The 19,078-nt window shown below is 42.3% G+C and overlaps 1 protein-coding gene across 5 annotated transcripts in view; it reads left to right on the plus strand.

Moving 5' to 3' along the window:
• The window catches only part of SETBP1 (SET binding protein 1), a 374,943-nt gene that overhangs the window by 338,089 nt on the left and 17,776 nt on the right, over window positions 1-19,078 (plus strand). For all 5 annotated transcript variants that reach the window (XM_053205508.1, XM_053205512.1, XM_053205510.1 and 2 more), the window contains exon 5: window positions 6,078-6,248. In XM_053205508.1, the coding sequence (XP_053061483.1) occupies window positions 6,078-6,248 (171 nt within the window). The remainder of the gene's footprint in view (window positions 1-6,077; window positions 6,249-19,078) is intronic.

The raw sequence follows: 19,078 nt of genomic DNA on the forward strand, positions 1-19,078 counted from the left end.
AAGATGCATGTGTGCACAGGAAGCCATGTCTGTTTCTAATGTTCACAGTGTTGCCCTCTCTTTGCTGAGATTTGTGTCATTAGAACTCTATCCCAAAGATACTGTATGAGTGAGTAGTAGAGCACTGCCTTTTGATGATTAAAACAAAACAAAACAAAACAAAACACCTTAAGATCTTTCTGTGTCCTTATAAAAAGTAACAATTACCCTTATGCTATGCCAAGGTTATTAGAATGTAATTCTTAGAAAACAGGGATTTCAACTGTTTTGACCAGTGCTGTGTCCCTGGTACGGTAAACATGCAATAAATACTTGCTGAATTAATGAATATGATAATGCAAATAGGAAAATAACATTTTTATTGACTTTGGCACAGAAAAATATTTCCCCCAATACTAAAGGTATCATGTAGTGGTTTTTATTTAATTTTGTTTCTTATTTTTATTTATTTATGAAAGACAGTGAGAAAGAGCCCTCATGCATGAGGGGGGAATGGGCAGAAAGAGAGGGAGACAGAGGATCCAAAGCAGACTTTATGCTGTCAGCTCAGAGACCAATGTAGGGCTTGAACTCACTGTGAGGTCATGATCTGAGCCAAAGTTGGACACTTAACTGACTGAGCCACCCAGGTGCTCCAGGTATTAAGTAGTGTTTGGTTCATTTTCTTCTGTAACATATATCCCTCTTTGCACCATGAGTAAAGTCCATTTGTAAGCAAGAAAAAAGAGCAATGGAACAATCCAACAACGAGTTATGAGAATGGGAATTATTACCAAGTTTTCAAGAGTTTTGTCTTATGAAAAAATGCATTATTTACTGGTTTACCCAAAAGGGAAAGAAAAGAACATTGAACTGAGTCAAGAGGCAAGATTTTCCACTTCTGCACACATGCCTTGTGTGCATGCCTGCACACGTGATATGTGCATTTGGGCAAATCATCTGGTCCTCTGTGGCTCAGTTTCCATATTTGTGTGTTTGGGGTTTTACCACCTGCCTTTTGTCATCTGCAGAGATGCTTCAGGGGGCAACTAGCATTATCTATGTCAAAGCTCTTTGTAAGAAGAAAAGCCGATGACTGCTCAATATCGTATACCTCCCACTGCATGCCAAGAGCTGCATTCTGCAGCATGAAGGGGCCAGGGAGGTGACTGAAGAATCCAACCACCATCTCAGTGGTGTCAGGCTTTCCTGCTCTTCCAGGCTAAGCTTTGTTGCCAAGAAACATCTGCATCTGCAAATCAGATAATTAAAAAAATGAATGAAGGTGTTCAACAAGACCATATTAATCACATAGCATTTTCTAGATCTACTGCTGTCTGCAGTGGATGTTACAAAATGAATTACATATAATCCCTAGGTGATAATTCCATTAGCCCCTTTATTTTAAAGAAATTGTGAGATGAGAACCTTTCTAGAAGTCAGAATCTAGTTCTTAACACTTCTTACTGGCTGTGTGATTTTAGGGAAGTGACGCAACCTCTCTAAACCTCCATTTTCTCATCTAGAAAAGGGGACTGTACTGTACTCATCCTACTAAGATTTATGTCTGTTTGTTTGTTTGTTTGTTTGTTTTCCCCAAAAGAAAATAAGATAAAGTAGCTTTATAAACCTAGAGCAACATACAAATTACTCTAAGGTGAAGCTGGTTTTTATTATCCAAGGTCACAGAGCTCATTAAAGGGATCCTGGGAAAGTCAGCCACCATAGACCCTGCTTTTCGTCCATGACCCCAGTGACCTTGAACAACCTGGGGAAGAGGTAATTGAACAGCAACTACTACTTTGGAGGAAACAGAATCAAAATATTGAAGCTATTGACTCACCCTTAAGGCAGTAAACAGTGCTTTGGTCTCTGACCTTTTCGCATCCTGGGGCAGTCAATAACCTGGCCGCTAGATGCAGCGCCTGCCACTGATTCTGATTCGGGAGTACTTTAACCTTGAACTAAGCTCCAAGTAACCAAGGCAACAGGAAGTCAGCTTCTGCATCGGAGGAGTGGGAATCCATAAATCAAGTCCCTAATGCAAACACGGTGTGCAGGTAGAGGTTTGAGGGGATAAGTAGTCTATGAGAAATTACCTTTGAAAATGAGTGACTGTCCCTCGATACACTACAGCACAGTTTCAAAGACTTTTTAAAAAATGCATCAATAGAGGTCAACAGGTTATTAGCAGAATGTTTTCCTATAGGTTTAACTTTTTAAAAAAATTTCCTCTTGGCTCTGTCTTTTAATTATGAACAGATGTTGGATCCACAGTTATTAGCATTGTTACTTCCTCCTTTAAAAACGTACTGGCCTCCAAATGTGCAAGCCTCAGTACAGTTTGTCCCGTGTTGGGGTTTAGGGAGGTTCTGAACACATATCCACCACGTGTGCTCTCTATACAGTCTGCTGTCCAGGATTGAAAAGCAATCCCTCCCCAGATCAAAGCCATGCCCACCTTTACTCAGGTCCCAGGGTAAGTCACAGTGACATGTCTCAATGGCTCAGTCAGCACAGTGCAAATATCTGCGTTTCCTTAATGGTGAACCTCCAGCTTCAGACATCTCCCTCCCATGGAGAGAAGGAAGCCAGCCCATGCTGAAAAGAAGCTTTCCAAATGCCCCAGCACTCTGCCCTCACCCCATATCTCTGAGAACTTGGTTCTGAACTATTTAACACCTGTCTGGACATTTAGGCACCTCTCCATGGGGCATCAGCTGCCACCTGGAATGAAGGGAAACAAAGATGTGGGGTGGCCCGCCTGCCCAATGCTCTCTCCCATGAGGGGTCACCCATTCCAGTCTCCGAAGCCCTGTGCTCTCAGGCAGGTTTTGTGGATTACAAATGCTGCTCGATCAGTCTTTGTTGAAAGCTTATCTAATATACTTGCTCATGTATGCTATTTCTGGGATTGTTTCCATAATCCTCTCAAAACCCAAAAATGTCTGAGAAAACGTCATGGCTCTTTTTTCTTTTTCTTTCTTTTTTTTTTTCCTAATTGGTTTTCAAATTCATTGGATGGCAACTAACAAACAGTACTATAATCTAGAAAATCCTAAATTATCTAGGGTTTTCAAGACAGCTAAATAGTGACAATTTGAATTACAGAGTTTCTAAGTGTCATTTTATTACTTTTAACATAAACACTTGAGTAGCAAAGTATGCCCAATAGAGGTATGATCGAATGAACTTTAATGAAGTGATGTGGACTGAGACTAATTTGGATTGTGAACATTTGCATGAAAATGGGTACAACGAAAATGACTTGAAATCAGTTTGTTCCCAAGTGATAGTTAAATATCCACTTGCTAATCCTGTTTATGGCTTGTTCCCTGAGCATGTCATAATTTGAGCAAAGAATTACCTGCCCACCCTGTGTCCACAGGTACAAAGACGACATATCAGTGGGTTTTTCCAAAGGACCTGTTATCCAACAGACCTCTGATGGCTCAGCATTCCAGAGGCGTGCTATGGAAAGGCACACCTGCATCTGTTGAATGGGAGCATGACATTGGTGGTAGAGAGCACCGAAATGGGGGATCCCCATCAGACCCGGTGTGCTGTCCCCAGTTCAGATTGTTAGCTGCCAGTTGGTCAAGCATATCATTCTACCCCAAAGCCCATGCTCTGGTAGATTTCTAGATTTTCGCCCGAAGTCTTTTTATTTTCTCAAAGGAAAAAGAATTTAAGTTGTGTGTGGTTTAGGGGCCATTAAACGTCTGACTTTGGCTCAGGTTGTGATTTCACTGTTTGTGATTTTGAGCCCCACGTTGGGCTCTGTGCTGCCAGCTCAGAGTCTGGAGCCTGCTTCAGATTCAGTGTCTCCCTCTCTCTCTGCCCCTCCCCTGCTCATGCTCTGTCTCTCTCTCTCTCAAAAATAAACCTTAAAATTTTTTTTAAATATTAAAAAAAAGATGTTTGTGGTTTAAAAAACATTAACAATAAAGAAGGCTAGGGAGTAAAAGTAAAAACTCCTTCTTCTTCCTCACCAATCTTGCCTGTGCCCTCCTTCCTGAGAATAACCACTGTTAACTGTTTGCGTATATCCCCTTGTGGGTGACTCTGTATGTATTTTACCTGGGTTATATGTGTGTGTCTAACTTATCCCTGACACGCCTGCATTTCTCTCAGATGGGCATACTATACACGTTTGCTGCCCTTCCTGATTTCTTGATGGTCATGCCTTGCAATCTTCCTGTCATAGGATTTGATGTCTGTCTACCTCCACTGTCAAAATGCTATGAAATATAAAATCCAAGGAAGCATAAATGGTATTGTTATTTGCAGCACAAGAGGGGGAGTTTCAGAGGGCGGGATGGAGAATAGGAGGACGGTAGTAGTAGGGTAAATGAAAATGTCATCATGACTTTCTTCCTCAGATGGTTACAGGTGGGTGCTTTTTCCAGGTGTGATACTAGGGCCTGTGCACCCTCAGTGTGAACTATGCTGTCGGCAGACTAGGGTGGTGTGGTGGACAGGTGTTAGAAGACGACCAGCTGGGCCAGGATGATCCATGGGTCCAGGATTTAGCATCTGCTGCTTGCAAAATCCCAGCTCTGACATTAGGGCTGTGTGCGTTTATTCAGTTTTCTCTTAAGCACTCAGAAATGTGTTTTCCTCACCTGCCAAATTAAGCAAATAGTAACTTCCGTGCTACACACTTCACTGGGCTGCCATCAGGCCTACCTGAGCTGGCCTTACTGTGGTGGTGACAGAATGTTTCTCTGGGAGAGGGACTGAACAACTCAAGCTGGTTGGGTTGGAACCAAAGGGTCAAGAACTCTTGTGATAAAGCCTCATTTGTTGCTGGTGCTGTGGGTGGCGGGTAGCCTAGAAATGAAGAAACTCTGTGTAGATGACCATTGGATCAGATACCCCTAGCCTCTGGACTTAGGCTTGGATGAGTTGGAGAGTCACCTTTCTGCAGCCAGCGCTGTTGAAGGAGCCCAGAGATCCTTGGTCAAGTCAGAGAAGAGAGCAGATTTGCCAGCTGATTTCAGTTGCCCTGAGGAAGCAGCAGGCTACAGTACTGGCCGTAGTAATTATAGGAATAATAAATAGTAGCAGGAAGCACTTCTATGTCATGGACTGTGTGCCAGGCACTGTGGTAAGCACTCTACATTAATTGACTCAGGGATGCTCTCAACCACCCAGTGAGGTTATACTGTTCTGCCCTGTTTGTACAGGTAAGGAACCTTAAAGCTTAGAGAGGTTAAGTAACTCGCTTGTGATCGCACAGCTAAGAAATAAGAGAGCCTGGATCCGATCCCAGGAAGCAAGGTTCCAGAATAGCTCTTACAGTTTGTTATAGAGTAAATGTCCAGGCCCTTTTACAGAGGCACCCCACAGGGGTTCTTTTCCGCATCACAAAGACATGACTTATGATGCTTATTAGGACCAGAGACCCCGAAAAGCCCCCAAATCAACTTTCACTCAGCCTGGTGACTGTCGTCACACACCAGACCCCATAGGGCATCTTCTGCTGTAGCAGACTGACCTCCCATCTGAGTCAACTTCCTCCCCAGCCATAACTTAGCATATGCTCTTCTCGGCACTGAGAAAGCCATTCCCTCTTCCTTGTGCGTTAGCGTGAGCTCTGGAACTTCTCCCCACACTAATCCCTAACCCCTTAGCACTCCCCAAGCACCAAGGATGAACAACGCACAAGCCTGTCTTTATGCGTTACCCAATTTTTCCTTCTCCTTTAGTCTGGCCTCCCCCGCCAGGTGCGATGAGAAGCTAGGGTGGGGCCTGCTTCTCCCCTTCACACCCCGCACACAGCACAGCCTCTGTGAAGACGCGATCCTTGACCCATGGAAGACAAAGGGTACCTGCTAAATCCTACTGCTTCGTTGGACCTGTGCCCCCACTTCCAGGCAGCCAAACTGGAATGTTGTCACCACTAATCTCAGCCACAAAACCAAAACCAGCCATGCTGCTAACATTTTTTTTTACACGTTCTAAAATTTCATTCTTGTTGGACCAGAAGGAGATCAGATGATTTAACCATTTCCTCAACTCACTTTCAGGTTTTCTGTGGTCTGTTTTCCTGTTCCTTTCAAGTAACTGAAAGCTTTGGGGTTATTATCTTTTAGGAATGCCAAGTCCCCACCTAAAAGTGGACCAAACGGCACCACATAGTAAGAACGAGGGCTCCGCGTCCACCATGATGACCAGGAAGAAGCCAGCCGCAGTTGACAGTGTTGCAATCCCACCAACCCCAGTGTTATCTCTCCTTGCTGCTTCTGCAGCAACGTCCGATGCAGGTGAGCACTTCTCAAATGCTTTCGGTTCATCCCCGTGACGGTGGGCATGGAGAAGGAAGGCCCACTGGGCGTGTGCTGTTGCATATAGGTTCTCTGTGTAGTCAACCTCCCACAGACACTGAGAATGCTTCAGCACTGGATTTCAAGTGGAAGGAAAGGAAGGAGATGAGCTCAGGACCTGGGGGCAGAGGCCTGTGAGTGGCAACTGAATGATAGCAGTATTAATTATTTTTTATCCAGCCTTAGTAATTCCTAATCTCCACATCAAGGGCTTTACATATGTTATCTCATGTAACTCATGAAATAAGTCTGTGAAATAAATACCTATGTCCTCATTTCAGAAGAGGAAGCTAAGAGTCAAGAAACTTGCCCCCAGACACCTGTGGGCAGTTAGGATTCCAACTTCGGTCTAGTAGCCATGCTCTTCACCACTGCATTTTATTTGCTCCCTGGCTCACTGGGGTTGAGAGATGGCAACCAGAGTTTCCCCAAGGCCTTGATTCATCCTACCCCGTGATGTCATGAATTCCTCATTAGCCACCAGACTCCTCACTAGCAGTTGATAAAATATAAAATCTTTATTCAGGCATCCCAGATGCTCTGCCTTCCTCTGCTCCCCACATAATCTCCTGGCAGCACCTCCCTGTTCCAAGAAGGCAGGCCTTGGACTTGGCTTAACACCTTTTTTTGAGGACAGGCTTCCTCAACTCCCATCCCCATCTCCCCATCCCACAGAACTTCAAAGCCCAGCCTCCTCTGAATGCACACAGCACCCAGTGTCTGCACCAGGCATTTGCTACCTACTCAGAGACTGCAGAACTGTCTTCCATTAACTTCTTCTCCCTCACAATGAAATTGTACATACCTCAGAGGTAGAAGCCATGATTTAGGTTCTTGCTATCTTCGTGGCACACAGAATGATGGCACATTGTGGAATTAATGCATTGGTAAATGTTAAGCATATCATAGTATTTAGAAATGCCTATTATACTTAGAAGCCCAAAAGGAGACTCTTTAGTGATATTCATTCTAAACTCATCTTCTAAGTGACCAGGTTGCTTTGAACAGAGAACTCAACTTGTCTTCATACCTACCTCCTTCATGGAAATTATTGGTAATTAGAAAATGCACCCAGTTGAAATAGCAGTAGAAAATATTTGGAGTGACATTTCCCAAATTGAGTTCTGCAAAGTATTAGTAGGTGTTTTGCGGTAAAAGCTATTTTTATAGTTAAGCGAATATAGGGAATGCTGCTTTATACCTGCTTCTCTTCCATAGGGCTTTTCAGATCCTTTAATTGATCAGTGTGTACTCTGAGGTTCCAGGAGGGAGAGACACCAAATTTCACAATCTTGTCTGACCACAAAACCCATTTTTCTGGCAAGAGCTCTTAATATCTCTTGGAAGAGCTGTTCTCCTCAGCCGTTTGAGAAATATCGCTTAGAAGGAATGGGATAGTCTCTTAAGTGTGATCATGAATCTACCCACCTTTCACACGCTAGGTGTGAAGTGAAAAGTTCTTGGTGGAAATGCCAGGTAAATGATGGCTGCAGTGAAACAGGAAGAGGTCAGCGGGAAAGTTGTAGGTGAATGAGGAAGAAGTTATCTGAGACTTGACAGATGGTGCTACCTTTGCAGGAAAGCGTCCAGGCAGAGGGAGTGATGTGGACATAGTCCAGGACACGGGAGCTGGTGTCAAGCATGGAACTCTGAGAAGGGATCACTTGGCTGGAGTGAAAGATTTGGGTTGGGGTCTGCACTATCCACGCAGATAATTACTTATGCAACCTTGTTGGCTAAGCTCTGGAGACCTCCCTTCATGGATTTAGAAATTAGCCTGTATGTTTCCGCCTTTGCTTGCCAAGCACAGATATTTCCCAGGGGCAAAAGACAGGTGGTCCGCCATTTTTCTCCCCTCCGCTCTTTCCATCCAGAGTGAGAGAATGTGTTCTTGGGACCTCCTGCTTCCACGGGCTTGCCTCCTCTGTTTGCATTCAGTTGTTTACAAATATGCCAAAAAGGTGTAGAAACCAGGTGGGTATTAAACTTTTAAACCTGCCTCTCTGGTAATCAGAGCTGAGCCAAAGCTCTCGTGTTTCAGGATGCGGGAATGGGCTGTTTATTTTTGGCAGCGCTAAAATGAGACCCTCGTGAGAATTTCACAGATTTGGTCCATTTCCGGGTCTCAGGCTGTGAGGCAGAACTTTGGGGAGAAAACCAGCCAGAGATTTCCCCAGGTGCTGGAGGCCAGACCTTCCTGAGATTCCACTCCCCACAGATAAATGGATTCCCACAAACCTGAGAGAGTTAGGGTCACACAGCCTGGGCTCATGTCCAATACCCTGTTTCACATGTGATTCACACATGATTGCTCCCGAGATTCAGAGATCTGCCTGAGGTCATGCAATTGGATTAGAACCCAAACTTCTTGATTTACTGCCTGATTTCCAGTGGAATCTCACTTCTATAACAGGCTCAACATTAGAAAAGGCAGATTTCTTTCTCCCTAATTATGGGCCCCTACTTCTTTTAGGGAATAGTGAGGAAAAACTCATCATTTGATGTTTTAACTATGGGAAAGCACACAGTAGAAAGGCAGTAAACAGTATCTTGGTTTGATTTCATTTAGTTGTATGCTTCTGCATTAGTCATATATATTTGTGATGAAACAATTCATTTTTGTTTTCTTTAGAGTCCCTTTTTTATCTTTGGCCATAAGCAAGGGAATTTAGACATACTTCTGGCCCATTTTCAAAAGGTCATCCTTTTCACAGAATGGTTTTGAAGATCCAGACAAGGGCTGAGGGAGGAGAAAGGAAAGGAGAATAAAACTAAGTGTCGTAGAAAAAAAAAAACTAATTTGGGAAATCCTGTATTGAGATAAAAAATATATATACTGAAAGAATTCAATTAATTAGAAATTTCTTTCCTTTTAAAATAATGAATGCTACAGGGTACTTGGCTGGGTCAGTAAAGCATCCAACTCTTGCTTTCAACTCAGGTCCTGATCCCAAGGTAGTGGGATTGAGCCCACATCAGGCTCTGCACTGAGCATAGAGCCTGCTTGGGATTCTCTCTCTCTCTCTCTCTCTCTCTCTCTCTCTCTCTCTCCCCCTCCCCCTCTGCCTCTCTCTGAAATAAAAATAATAACAATAAATGCTAACCTATCTAGTACAGGCCCCTGACACATAGTAGACACTGAATAAGTAATCACTGAGTGAAATGAATCATTGTGAGACGGTAGCTGTGTACTTACGTAGCACTAAACATGGTGGGAGACATCTGAGAAAAACATGCTCCATCTTGGAAGTTAACAACCAAATGGAAAACATTTGACGGACATGTGGTAGGCTCTTGGTAAATACTTGCCAAATAATTAATCAGTCTATAGTCCTAACAGTATTTTTTCAAATAGGTGATCTTTGTTAAAAAAAAGGGGGGGGGCATTTCTCACCTTATTTTATCAACATTATAATGTGGGAGAAATGCATATGGTCAGAAGTTAAAAAACATGTCTTTTCTAGCTCAAGTGTGTGTGTGGGTGGATGGGGGTGGGGGTTAAGGGGGAGGGTGTGTTTTGTTTAAGGCAATTTTTAGCTTCTCGGAGTCTGGGAAGCATGCTGATTATGAAGTTATTGATTTGGAGGAAGAGGCAGAAGACGAGCTGCGGGAGAGGGAGGCCAGACTGAGAACATGTCAGTTTGTGAGCTACCAGGAAGGAGGGATGGCCGTGGCTGCCACCGGTGCTCCGGCAGGTCAGCCTTCGTGATCAAACTGCTCAATAGCTATCGATCAGCCACAGTCCCCTGCCACAGTGAAGGGTCTGATTCAAGGGAGCACTGTGTCATTATTGTGAGTAATTAGGGCTAATGCAGTAAAGGCTTCAATAAAGTTTGTTCAAAGTGATGCATAATTTGAAATAACTTCTATTGCGCTGTCCCAATCATGATTTAATAACCATATCAGATAATCCATACCTCAATAAGTCAGGCTAATTTTTCTGTTTCCCTACATATTGAACTAACTTCTCAGGAAGGTCATGCAACGTGTAGAAAATGTGTGATTTCACTACTGAAACACACCCCCCTACCTTTGTATTTAACATGAGACTATACTATTAAATAGATTATAATCTATTTATAAACTCTATTTATAAACTCAGTAAAACACCAATAAATTCTCTGTAGTCCTGCACCTGAAAGACTAGTCATAATGGTGGAAAAATGCGCAAGCATATCCATTGTGCCCTTCTCTCTCTTTCTCTTTCACACACACACACACACACACTGATTCACACTAGATAGCCTCTCATCTTAAATCCCAGGAGAAAAAAAAGATGTGTTGTTATCACGGTTGTTATCATCAAATCTTAACTGTTCAAGGTGTGGCTGGGCTAGAGGTAACAGGAGAAAGCAGAGGAGCAAAGCTCCTGGTTTGTATCTGTTTCCTATCAAGGCTAATCCATTATTTTCTAAAACTGTGTGATCTTTGTTTAAAAGTACCAAAACCTAGGGGCACCTGGGTGGCTCAGTCAGTTAAGCATCCGACTTCATGGGTTCCAGCCCTGCATTGGGCTCTGTGCTGACAGCTCAGAGCCTGGAACCTGCTTCAGGTTCTGTGTCTCCCTCTCTCTCTGCCCCTCCCCCACTCATGCTCTGTCTGTCTCTGTCTCTGAAAAATGAATAAGCCTTTAAAAATTAAGAAAAAAAAAAAACCTACCAAAACCTAAGCAGAAATATCAGGTGGGAGGACGGGTAAAATAGGTGAGGGGGATTAAAGAGGAGTACGATTGCCATGATGAGCACCAGGTGTTGTATGGAAGTGTTGAATCACTATATTGTACACTTGAAACTAATATTACACTGTTATCTAACTGGAATTTAAACAAAAACTTTAATAATAATTACGAAATTAAAAAATAAACAAACTACCTGTAAAAGACAAAAAAATAAATAAATTTCACAAGTGTATTAAATGCTTAGACATATTGCTTCTGAAGGCAAAGCCTGATATTAGGCAAGCCGTTTAACCAACTATCAGCCCCATCAGAACTGACAGATACCTGTAATCAAGATGCAAAACCTTAAGACTGAAAAGTTACCTTCATAGGGGCACCTGGGTGTCTCAGTCGGCTAAGCATCTGACTCTTGATTTTGGCTTAGGTCATGATCTGGCAGTTCTTGAGACTGAGCCCCGCGTTGAGCTCTGTGCTGGTAGTATGGAGCCTGTTTGGTATTCTCTCTCTCTCCCTCTGTCTCTGCCCCTATCTTGCTCACACTCCCTCTTTCTCTCTCTCTCAAACTAAATAAATAAATAGACCTTAAAAAAAAAAAAAAAGAAAAGTTACGTTCACAAATAAAAGAATACATTCTTAATTCTAATGGAATTAGAAAGAAATCCAGTATTCTAGTGGCTGGAGCAAAATAATCATGAAAATTGCTTCTGACCACCAAATTCTAGCATTTCTGACTTTGCAGTTAACCAACTGCTATCAGTGGAGAGGGTCCCAGAGTAATGAAATAATATTCAGATGCAAAAAGCAACAAATTCCTTTGCAAGAATTGTAAAATTATTTCTTTTATGTGCTTTGAACCTACGTGGAATCATCCTCTGACGCTCCTAGCCAAAATAGCGAATCAACTCAGCCAAAAGCCTTGTCTTTCAAACAACCAAAATAGAGCAAATAAATATGCAAGTTAATAGGATTTGGAACATCTAAGGGCTATAAGTATACAAACTGGAAAAGTCTTCAAATTGTAAAATAAATTCCTATAAGGCCAGATTAATCACTTAAAATATACAGTAGAAAAACTTCAGAAAAGATGTAGAGAAAATAAAGCTTTATTTTTAAAAATCAATTGTTCGGGGGCACCTGGGTGGTGCAGTCAGTTTAAGCGTTTGATTCCTGACCTCGGCTCAGGTCTTGATCTCGCAGTTCATGAGTTTGAGCCCAGCATCGGGCTCTGTGCTCTCAGTGTGGAATCTGCTTGGGATTCTGTCTCCCTCTCTCTCTGCCCCTCCCCCACTCATGCTTGTGCACGCGCGCGCTCTCTCTCTGTCAAAAATAAACATAAAAATTAATTAAATGACATTTAAACATTTAAATGTCATTAAAAAATGAATTCTTCAAATTGCCTGAAAAGTGCTGCCCATGGGCCCATGTTGAAGCAGCACAGAATGAGTCTGTTTGCCTGGAGACCTCTACTGAATGTGAGGCTCATGAAAAGCCCCCTCCCCTTGGCTCTGGGCCATGAAGAGACCTATGGAAACTTCTGCGCTTCCTTGAAGATCCCATCACACCAAAGGCCTTCCAAAAAACGTCCAAAAATTATTTTTATTTTTGCCCCATAAGGAAGAAACAAGCCCTTTTCTGATTTGATACAGACCTCTAGAGCAGCTGAGCTGTCCCCATGGCCAAAGCTACAAGCGTCCTAGAGAAGCACCAAACACTCCAGAATCTACCCTCTGCCTCTTCTGCTCCAACCACATCTCCTTAGAAATGTTAGCCAGCACCAAACTCCTTGGGAATCCTACAGTAAGAGTGTGATTTTCAAAAAACTAAAAACTCAGGTCAAAAATTCACTCAACTCTTTAATGAGGAAACCAACATGGTGATAAAGCTGATCCAGAGAAGAATTAGAGGGACAGGACATTATAGGAATGTAAGCACTGAAGAAAGAACATCAAGCGAGATGGCTCAGTTAATGTCCTAATGGGCAATAAAACCATAACCTCTGGGCTTATCTTTGCTACCAGTCAGAAATCATTTGCATATTTTTTGAGCAAAAATCTTCAAGTTAACATATTTCCTGGCAGAGTCTGGGCCTGTAATCAGTAATGGGTAGCAAATGCAACAAAGCTACATTTCCCTAGGTAATTAATCATGGGGGCAGGCCTGTAAAATGGTACTCTAGGAATCCAGAAAGACATGTACCCTTCCATTTGCCTTGTTTCTACGTTTGGCCCATTTTTCTTCAGACCACACATGGGCCATGCACTGCTCTACTTGAATGCATATATCCTTGCTTCAGATCATCTACACTGAGATCTCAGTGCTACACTTAACAGCTGGCTGATCTTGATCCTCAATGCTCACATCTGTAAAATGGAGGAAAGCATACTACCTAGTGTAAGAGGATTGTGGTGAGGAATAAATGAGATAGCCCTTGTGAAAATCTTAGCAGAGTGCCTGGCACATAACAAGAGTTTAGCAAATGAGCACTGTTGCCACTTCTGTGGTTGCTATTGTCATTGCCATTAAGTGATTATCTGTTTTCCATGCGGGATGTTCCCCTCTCCCTTCACCCACCCTTCAAGCCATATAGATGGCTAATTCATTACCATTCTTCAATACAGAGCATGGTGACTTCAACTCTACGAATCCTTCCACATTTTCTGTATTCCATGACCCCCTGTTATAAGCCCATTGATAATTGACTCCTGTATTTAATATGGTGTCTGTGCTCATGCCTGTGCCCCATGCTGGACTGTCCCTTCCCCTATTGTCAGATCCTACTCAACTTTAAAATCCCAGTACCTAGCACCCAGGTGGGCAAACAATAGATAATCATTAAATATTAGTCAAAATGAACAGAACAACAACTTTTTCCTGCATAAAACCATCTGGTGCATGAAAATACATACCTCAGAATTATATTCATTCAAGTTGAGAGACAATGATTTGCCTTTATTTTCCATTAGTACCAGAAACAGCAAACCATCCAAAGAATGGTCAGCAGAAGCAGCTACCTGAAAGGGACCTCCAGGGCCTCCAGAATCTTTTGTTCAGTAATGGCAGACCAGGTCCTGGATAATCCACCAGGATATTCACAAGGCAAGATTATTTTCAAGTTAAAGAGTCAGCCTATATGGCACAGTATACATAATACATGAGTGTGTTTTTATTCCGAGAGGAGAAGGAGGGACTTGTACACGTGTCTCCCTTCACTCCGTTCTTCTATGATATTTGGGGGATGAGCCACTCAATGGAAAGCTAGGCTGTAATTTAATTATTTTATATATAATAGTCTTGCATTGTGCCCACAGTGTTGGCTTCCCAAGAGCAATAATCATATCTCCTATTTCAGGTTTGCCCCCTTCGGTGAGTATCAAGTATCTCATAAATCCCCAGAACCTTGTGTTGTTATATGGGATGAAAATAAGAGAAGCAAAAGCCAGGCTGTTGAGCAACTTGTAATCATACTTGGGTGTCAAGAACCTTGCAAGGTGCTGGGTACATCGTAAATACTCAATAAACATGCCTGGACTTGATTTAACTATTTTTTCCCCCCTCCAGAGTTGAGATTTTAGGAAAGACTGAAGGTGTAATAACAGGTTTGAAAGTGCTGTGTCTGTGAGGAACTTAACTCAATTTATCTTCTCTGAATGCTTCGTACAGATTATGCTTCCCAACCACCTCTTGCCACAGTCAGACCCTCTTAAAAATAGAGTAATGATAATAATACATTTTATCTTCTTCCCAGTGATGGTATCATTCACACCTCCATTGAAGCCCAGTGGGAGGTTTGGCTGTGAGGCATCACACGCAGGGGGAGTCAGGTGCGATTATTGTAATGAGGACACCGTGCTCAGCGAAATGCGGGAAAGAAAACCTCCCATACATGAAGCGATTTCTATTAAGATACTCATTTTATATCAAATATTCAAGCTCCTCTTTATAAATCGAAGAGAGTGAAAAGAGACTCTTCTAGGGGGAGATTTTATGTGGCCAAGAACGAAAGGGCACAAATATTTTATGATCAGTTTTGAGATGAAAGTGGTGTGCCTGCCTCATTCACGGGCTCTTTCCATTTCCACAGGTCTAATTAGATTGTTGGTTTAATGGTGGCGAGATAATTTAGTGGCCACTGAGAGCAACTGTGTTAATGAGAAGGGGGGGACAGTGCTTTGGGTTTCCTGTAATTAATGGAGAGTTTTTGAAAAACTTCTTGGTTCCAGTGAAGTTGGCAGACTGTGCCCAGCTGTTGAGAACGGAGGCGAGGTCTTTCCTGCTCATTGCTGTGGAAATGGCCTCAGGCAACGTAGAAGAACTGTGTAATGACTGTCATTAAGAATGATCTTTAGTGGTCCAGGCAGGCTATCGTCTGTCTACAGCAGAGAAGAGACAGAGAAAGAGGGATAGGGAGAAAGGAGGCAGTGAGGGAAAAGAGAGTAAGGATTGTAAAACAGACGTGGCAGACAGACAGACAGGCTGACCGCACTATCCCTCGCCGGTCAGCCCCCTCCATTCCACCTTTGGGAGCAACTAGAATAATGCCGCAGCATCCTCCCAGGGAATCTCCTTCTCTTGTTGCATAAACTGGAGTCCGACCAAACAAGACTGGGTTAGACCGCATGGAAGGGCTTTCCACTAATCCCTTCATGGCAGAGATAAGAAAATTGAACCCAGAGAGGTGAACTGAACTACAAATCTGGCCTGAGTAGGAATTAGGAAACCTGGACTCCTGGCCACCACATGCATATGTAGTGGAAAGTGGATTTGGAATTCAAGGACCAGGGTTATCATACAGCTTTTCAGAACTTACTAATTCTCTTAGTTAAGTCGCTGAGTCTTCTGAGACTTGGGAGTCTCAGTTTCCCCATCAGTGAAATGGGAAAAGTGATTTCTGACCTTTAGGCCGTGGTGCAAAACAAATGAAATAGCAGATGAAAACACCAATCACATATTCAAAACAATATATCACTATATCTTGACCCCTCTCATGTCAAGAATGAAGTCATGCCCTGTAATGATTTAAGCATATTAAGTCATAATTTAGTCATGTTATGATTCAAATCATAACATCCATTAACTATCTTTAGAATTTTTTTCCTCACTCACTGCTCCAAATACCTTTATATCTCAGGGCACAGTCAAAGCCTCCCTACCCATGAGGGTGTTAAATGCTATATCAAGTTCATCTTACTGGAACTTTTGTAAGGCTTTGTTACAATTGTCAAATATTTTTTTAAGTATCTGCCACACTGATACATAGACGATTAACCCCTGCCCTAGGGAACTTTCATGCTATTTGGGAAGGCCAGACTCTAAAACATGAGATGACCAAAAAATATTAACAAGTGAAGAGGCTGAATAACAATCTCAGATCCTAACAGAGATATCACTGAGCAACGGATAAGTTATGAATTTCCAACCAAATGGTACTAGAGGAGATTGGGGGATATGGTAAAATAATCTGGGAAGAGAAGGACTGAAAGAGCTTTCTGGGGATGGATTGAATTAAATAAGCAGATGGGAGCAGAGGGACAGGTTTACAATGTCTCTGAGATAGGAGTATGTGTGGAAATAATGACCAGTGAGGCTGGAAGAGAGATTTGGGGTCAGAATATGGAGAACCTGAAATTCTAGAATGAGGCACAGTAACCCTTCTGAGAGGCAGTGATAGCAAAATAGCAGCCATGGGCCAATAGCTATCTGCAGTTGTACTCTGATTGGCTTACAGGGGGTTATACATTTTTAAAAACTCAGTTTGTGAACAATGGATTTACCTAATAATCAAGAGTTTTGGCTTTTTGAAATTCAGACTATCTGGTTAACTTTGGGCTCAGGTTCCTACCTGGCAACAACTGATTGATACAAAATAACCTCAGCCCTGTTAGATGGGCTATATTCTCTTTCATTTCTTATTCCCCCGGCCCACCCCACACTTCCCCCGATCTTCCTTCAGGGTCCCGACCAACTTCACTCATTATACTGGCAGCCTGGCCCCCTACAGGGAGCCATCAAAGGCATTTGGACTGGACAAAGTCACAGGATCAAAACAATGTGCAGGAACTCCTAATCTAGCAGAAGTAGCAGGAATAGTCTGTAGTAACATCTTGTGTTATTTAACTATGGAATTTGGAGGTTGGAGGAGGCCTTTGAGATTGTGAAATTGAGAGAAATTTGGCACTCTGATGCAGTCAATAGTAGAAAAGTAACAGGGAAACCCAGGCTTTCTCACTCTATCTAGCTCCCTGTCTTCTTCACTTTCTTAAAGAAATATGGTTTGAAACTGGCTTTGAAATAGGGCAGCCCTTGCTTGCATCCTTCAGTCCATCACTTCTAAGATGTGTGCCCTTGGGAAAACGATTTAACCTCTGAGGTCCCAGTTTTCATCTCTGTACAGCAGAGGCAGTAATGTTCTCATGTGGTTGCGACCACAATTAAATGAGGATGCATGTGAGATACTGCAAACTGCACTGTAGGTTCCCCCAAAATGTTCATTTCTTCCCCTTTCTCTTTCACATGATAGCAGGAATGTTACCTTGTATCATCTTACCTGTAAACTCCATGGTATGATACAAAGTTGTTGTTACCAAAGTAAATGTTGAGTAAATGAATAATCAAAGACGCTGCACACCTCCCCAGCAAAGAATGAAAGTCCTTGTTCTCCCCTCCCCTCCCCCACCCAGGGCTCCTACAATGTGACATCTGTTACTTAAATGTCCTTTGTAACTAACTCTGTTAGTGTTTTTTTTTTTTTTTTATGATGTCTGCTTTTGAAAGGAACACAAGGAGAGAACTCAGTGGCTTCCACCTGTTGAATCCTCTTCCCCAGCAATTGTTACATGTTTCCTTGATAACGCTTTCAACTAAGAGAGACCAGATAGCCTTCTCACAATAATGAGGAAACACGCCATGTGCAGTTTCAAAAGACAGAGAGAAGGTACTAATGGAGGGAATTTCAACTGTTCAATGATCCCAGCAATGTCTGAACACCCTGTGTGGCCTGGACCCAGGGCTTGCCCCATAAAGATGAGAGAGCTGAGAACAAAAGAGAGTAAGCCTGATATTACCTTTAAATTCAGCGGGGGATGCAGGCCAGCCTCATGCAGTGTTCCTGGGTTGCGAGGTATAGTTTCAATGTTCAAAAACACTCCTCCAAGGAATTTTCTTGCCTTCCAATACCTGAAGATATTTTGAGAGGACTTTTCTTATTTTGAAAATCCAGGTTTGTTAGTGCCTAAATATTAAGCCACAATCCTGGTCTTTGTCTCATGCGTGTTGCCAGAGTTAAGTGATTTGGGCTTTACATATGGAAAGTTCATTTTGTTGTGTAATTAATGAGAAGCAGACTTTGGGAAGCTGATGATCCAAGCCCTTATTTATATGAGAGCATATGTCTGTGTTCTGTTTATGACTCACTCTCTTACTCCGCGCATTGTAACTTGGGTTTGTTTACACTAACTTTTCCTAGAATCCAAGCCACATGGTATATGAGCCAATAATTTATGGTCTCTAAAAGGGAAAGATGATGAATGAGCCTTTTCCTCTTAAATTGTCAAATCTTAAACTGAGGAAGAAGTATTTGCTGTCTTGAGTCTGTCCAAGCTTATATTTGGAAAAAAAAAAAAAAGGTAATGCAAAAATTAAAAAAAAAAAACAAAACACACTACTGGCATAGTACTTAGAACTTGAATGTATAGGTATTTGCCAAGACAGCATATGACCACTCCCCCACAATATACCATTTAATTCTGATCCAAATGTTCAGCAATGAAAAGACCATTCATCCTCTCTCTTCCTGTCTCTCTGTCTCTCTTGTCTCTCTGTTCCTCTCTGTCTCTGGCTCCTATTTTTGATGGTAGCTAAGTAAAATATAATACGTAAAAATGTCTCCCTTTTTCAGGAGCCCCATCATTTTAATCAATCTGTGGGCTTAAATGTTCAACTTGCTTTTCTTAAAGGCACTTAATAAATTCCAAACTTATTTTTGTCATTGAATCTGCATGTCTATGGAGTGGTTTGGATATCAGTGTATATTTCACAGTACTTCAGTGCTATGGTCATAGCTTAGATCCTTCAGACAGTTAATGGTGTTCTGAGG

This window comes from Acinonyx jubatus, chromosome D3 (genome assembly GCF_027475565.1).
Source record: "Acinonyx jubatus isolate Ajub_Pintada_27869175 chromosome D3, VMU_Ajub_asm_v1.0, whole genome shotgun sequence".
Taxonomy (NCBI): Eukaryota; Metazoa; Chordata; class Mammalia; order Carnivora; family Felidae; genus Acinonyx; species Acinonyx jubatus.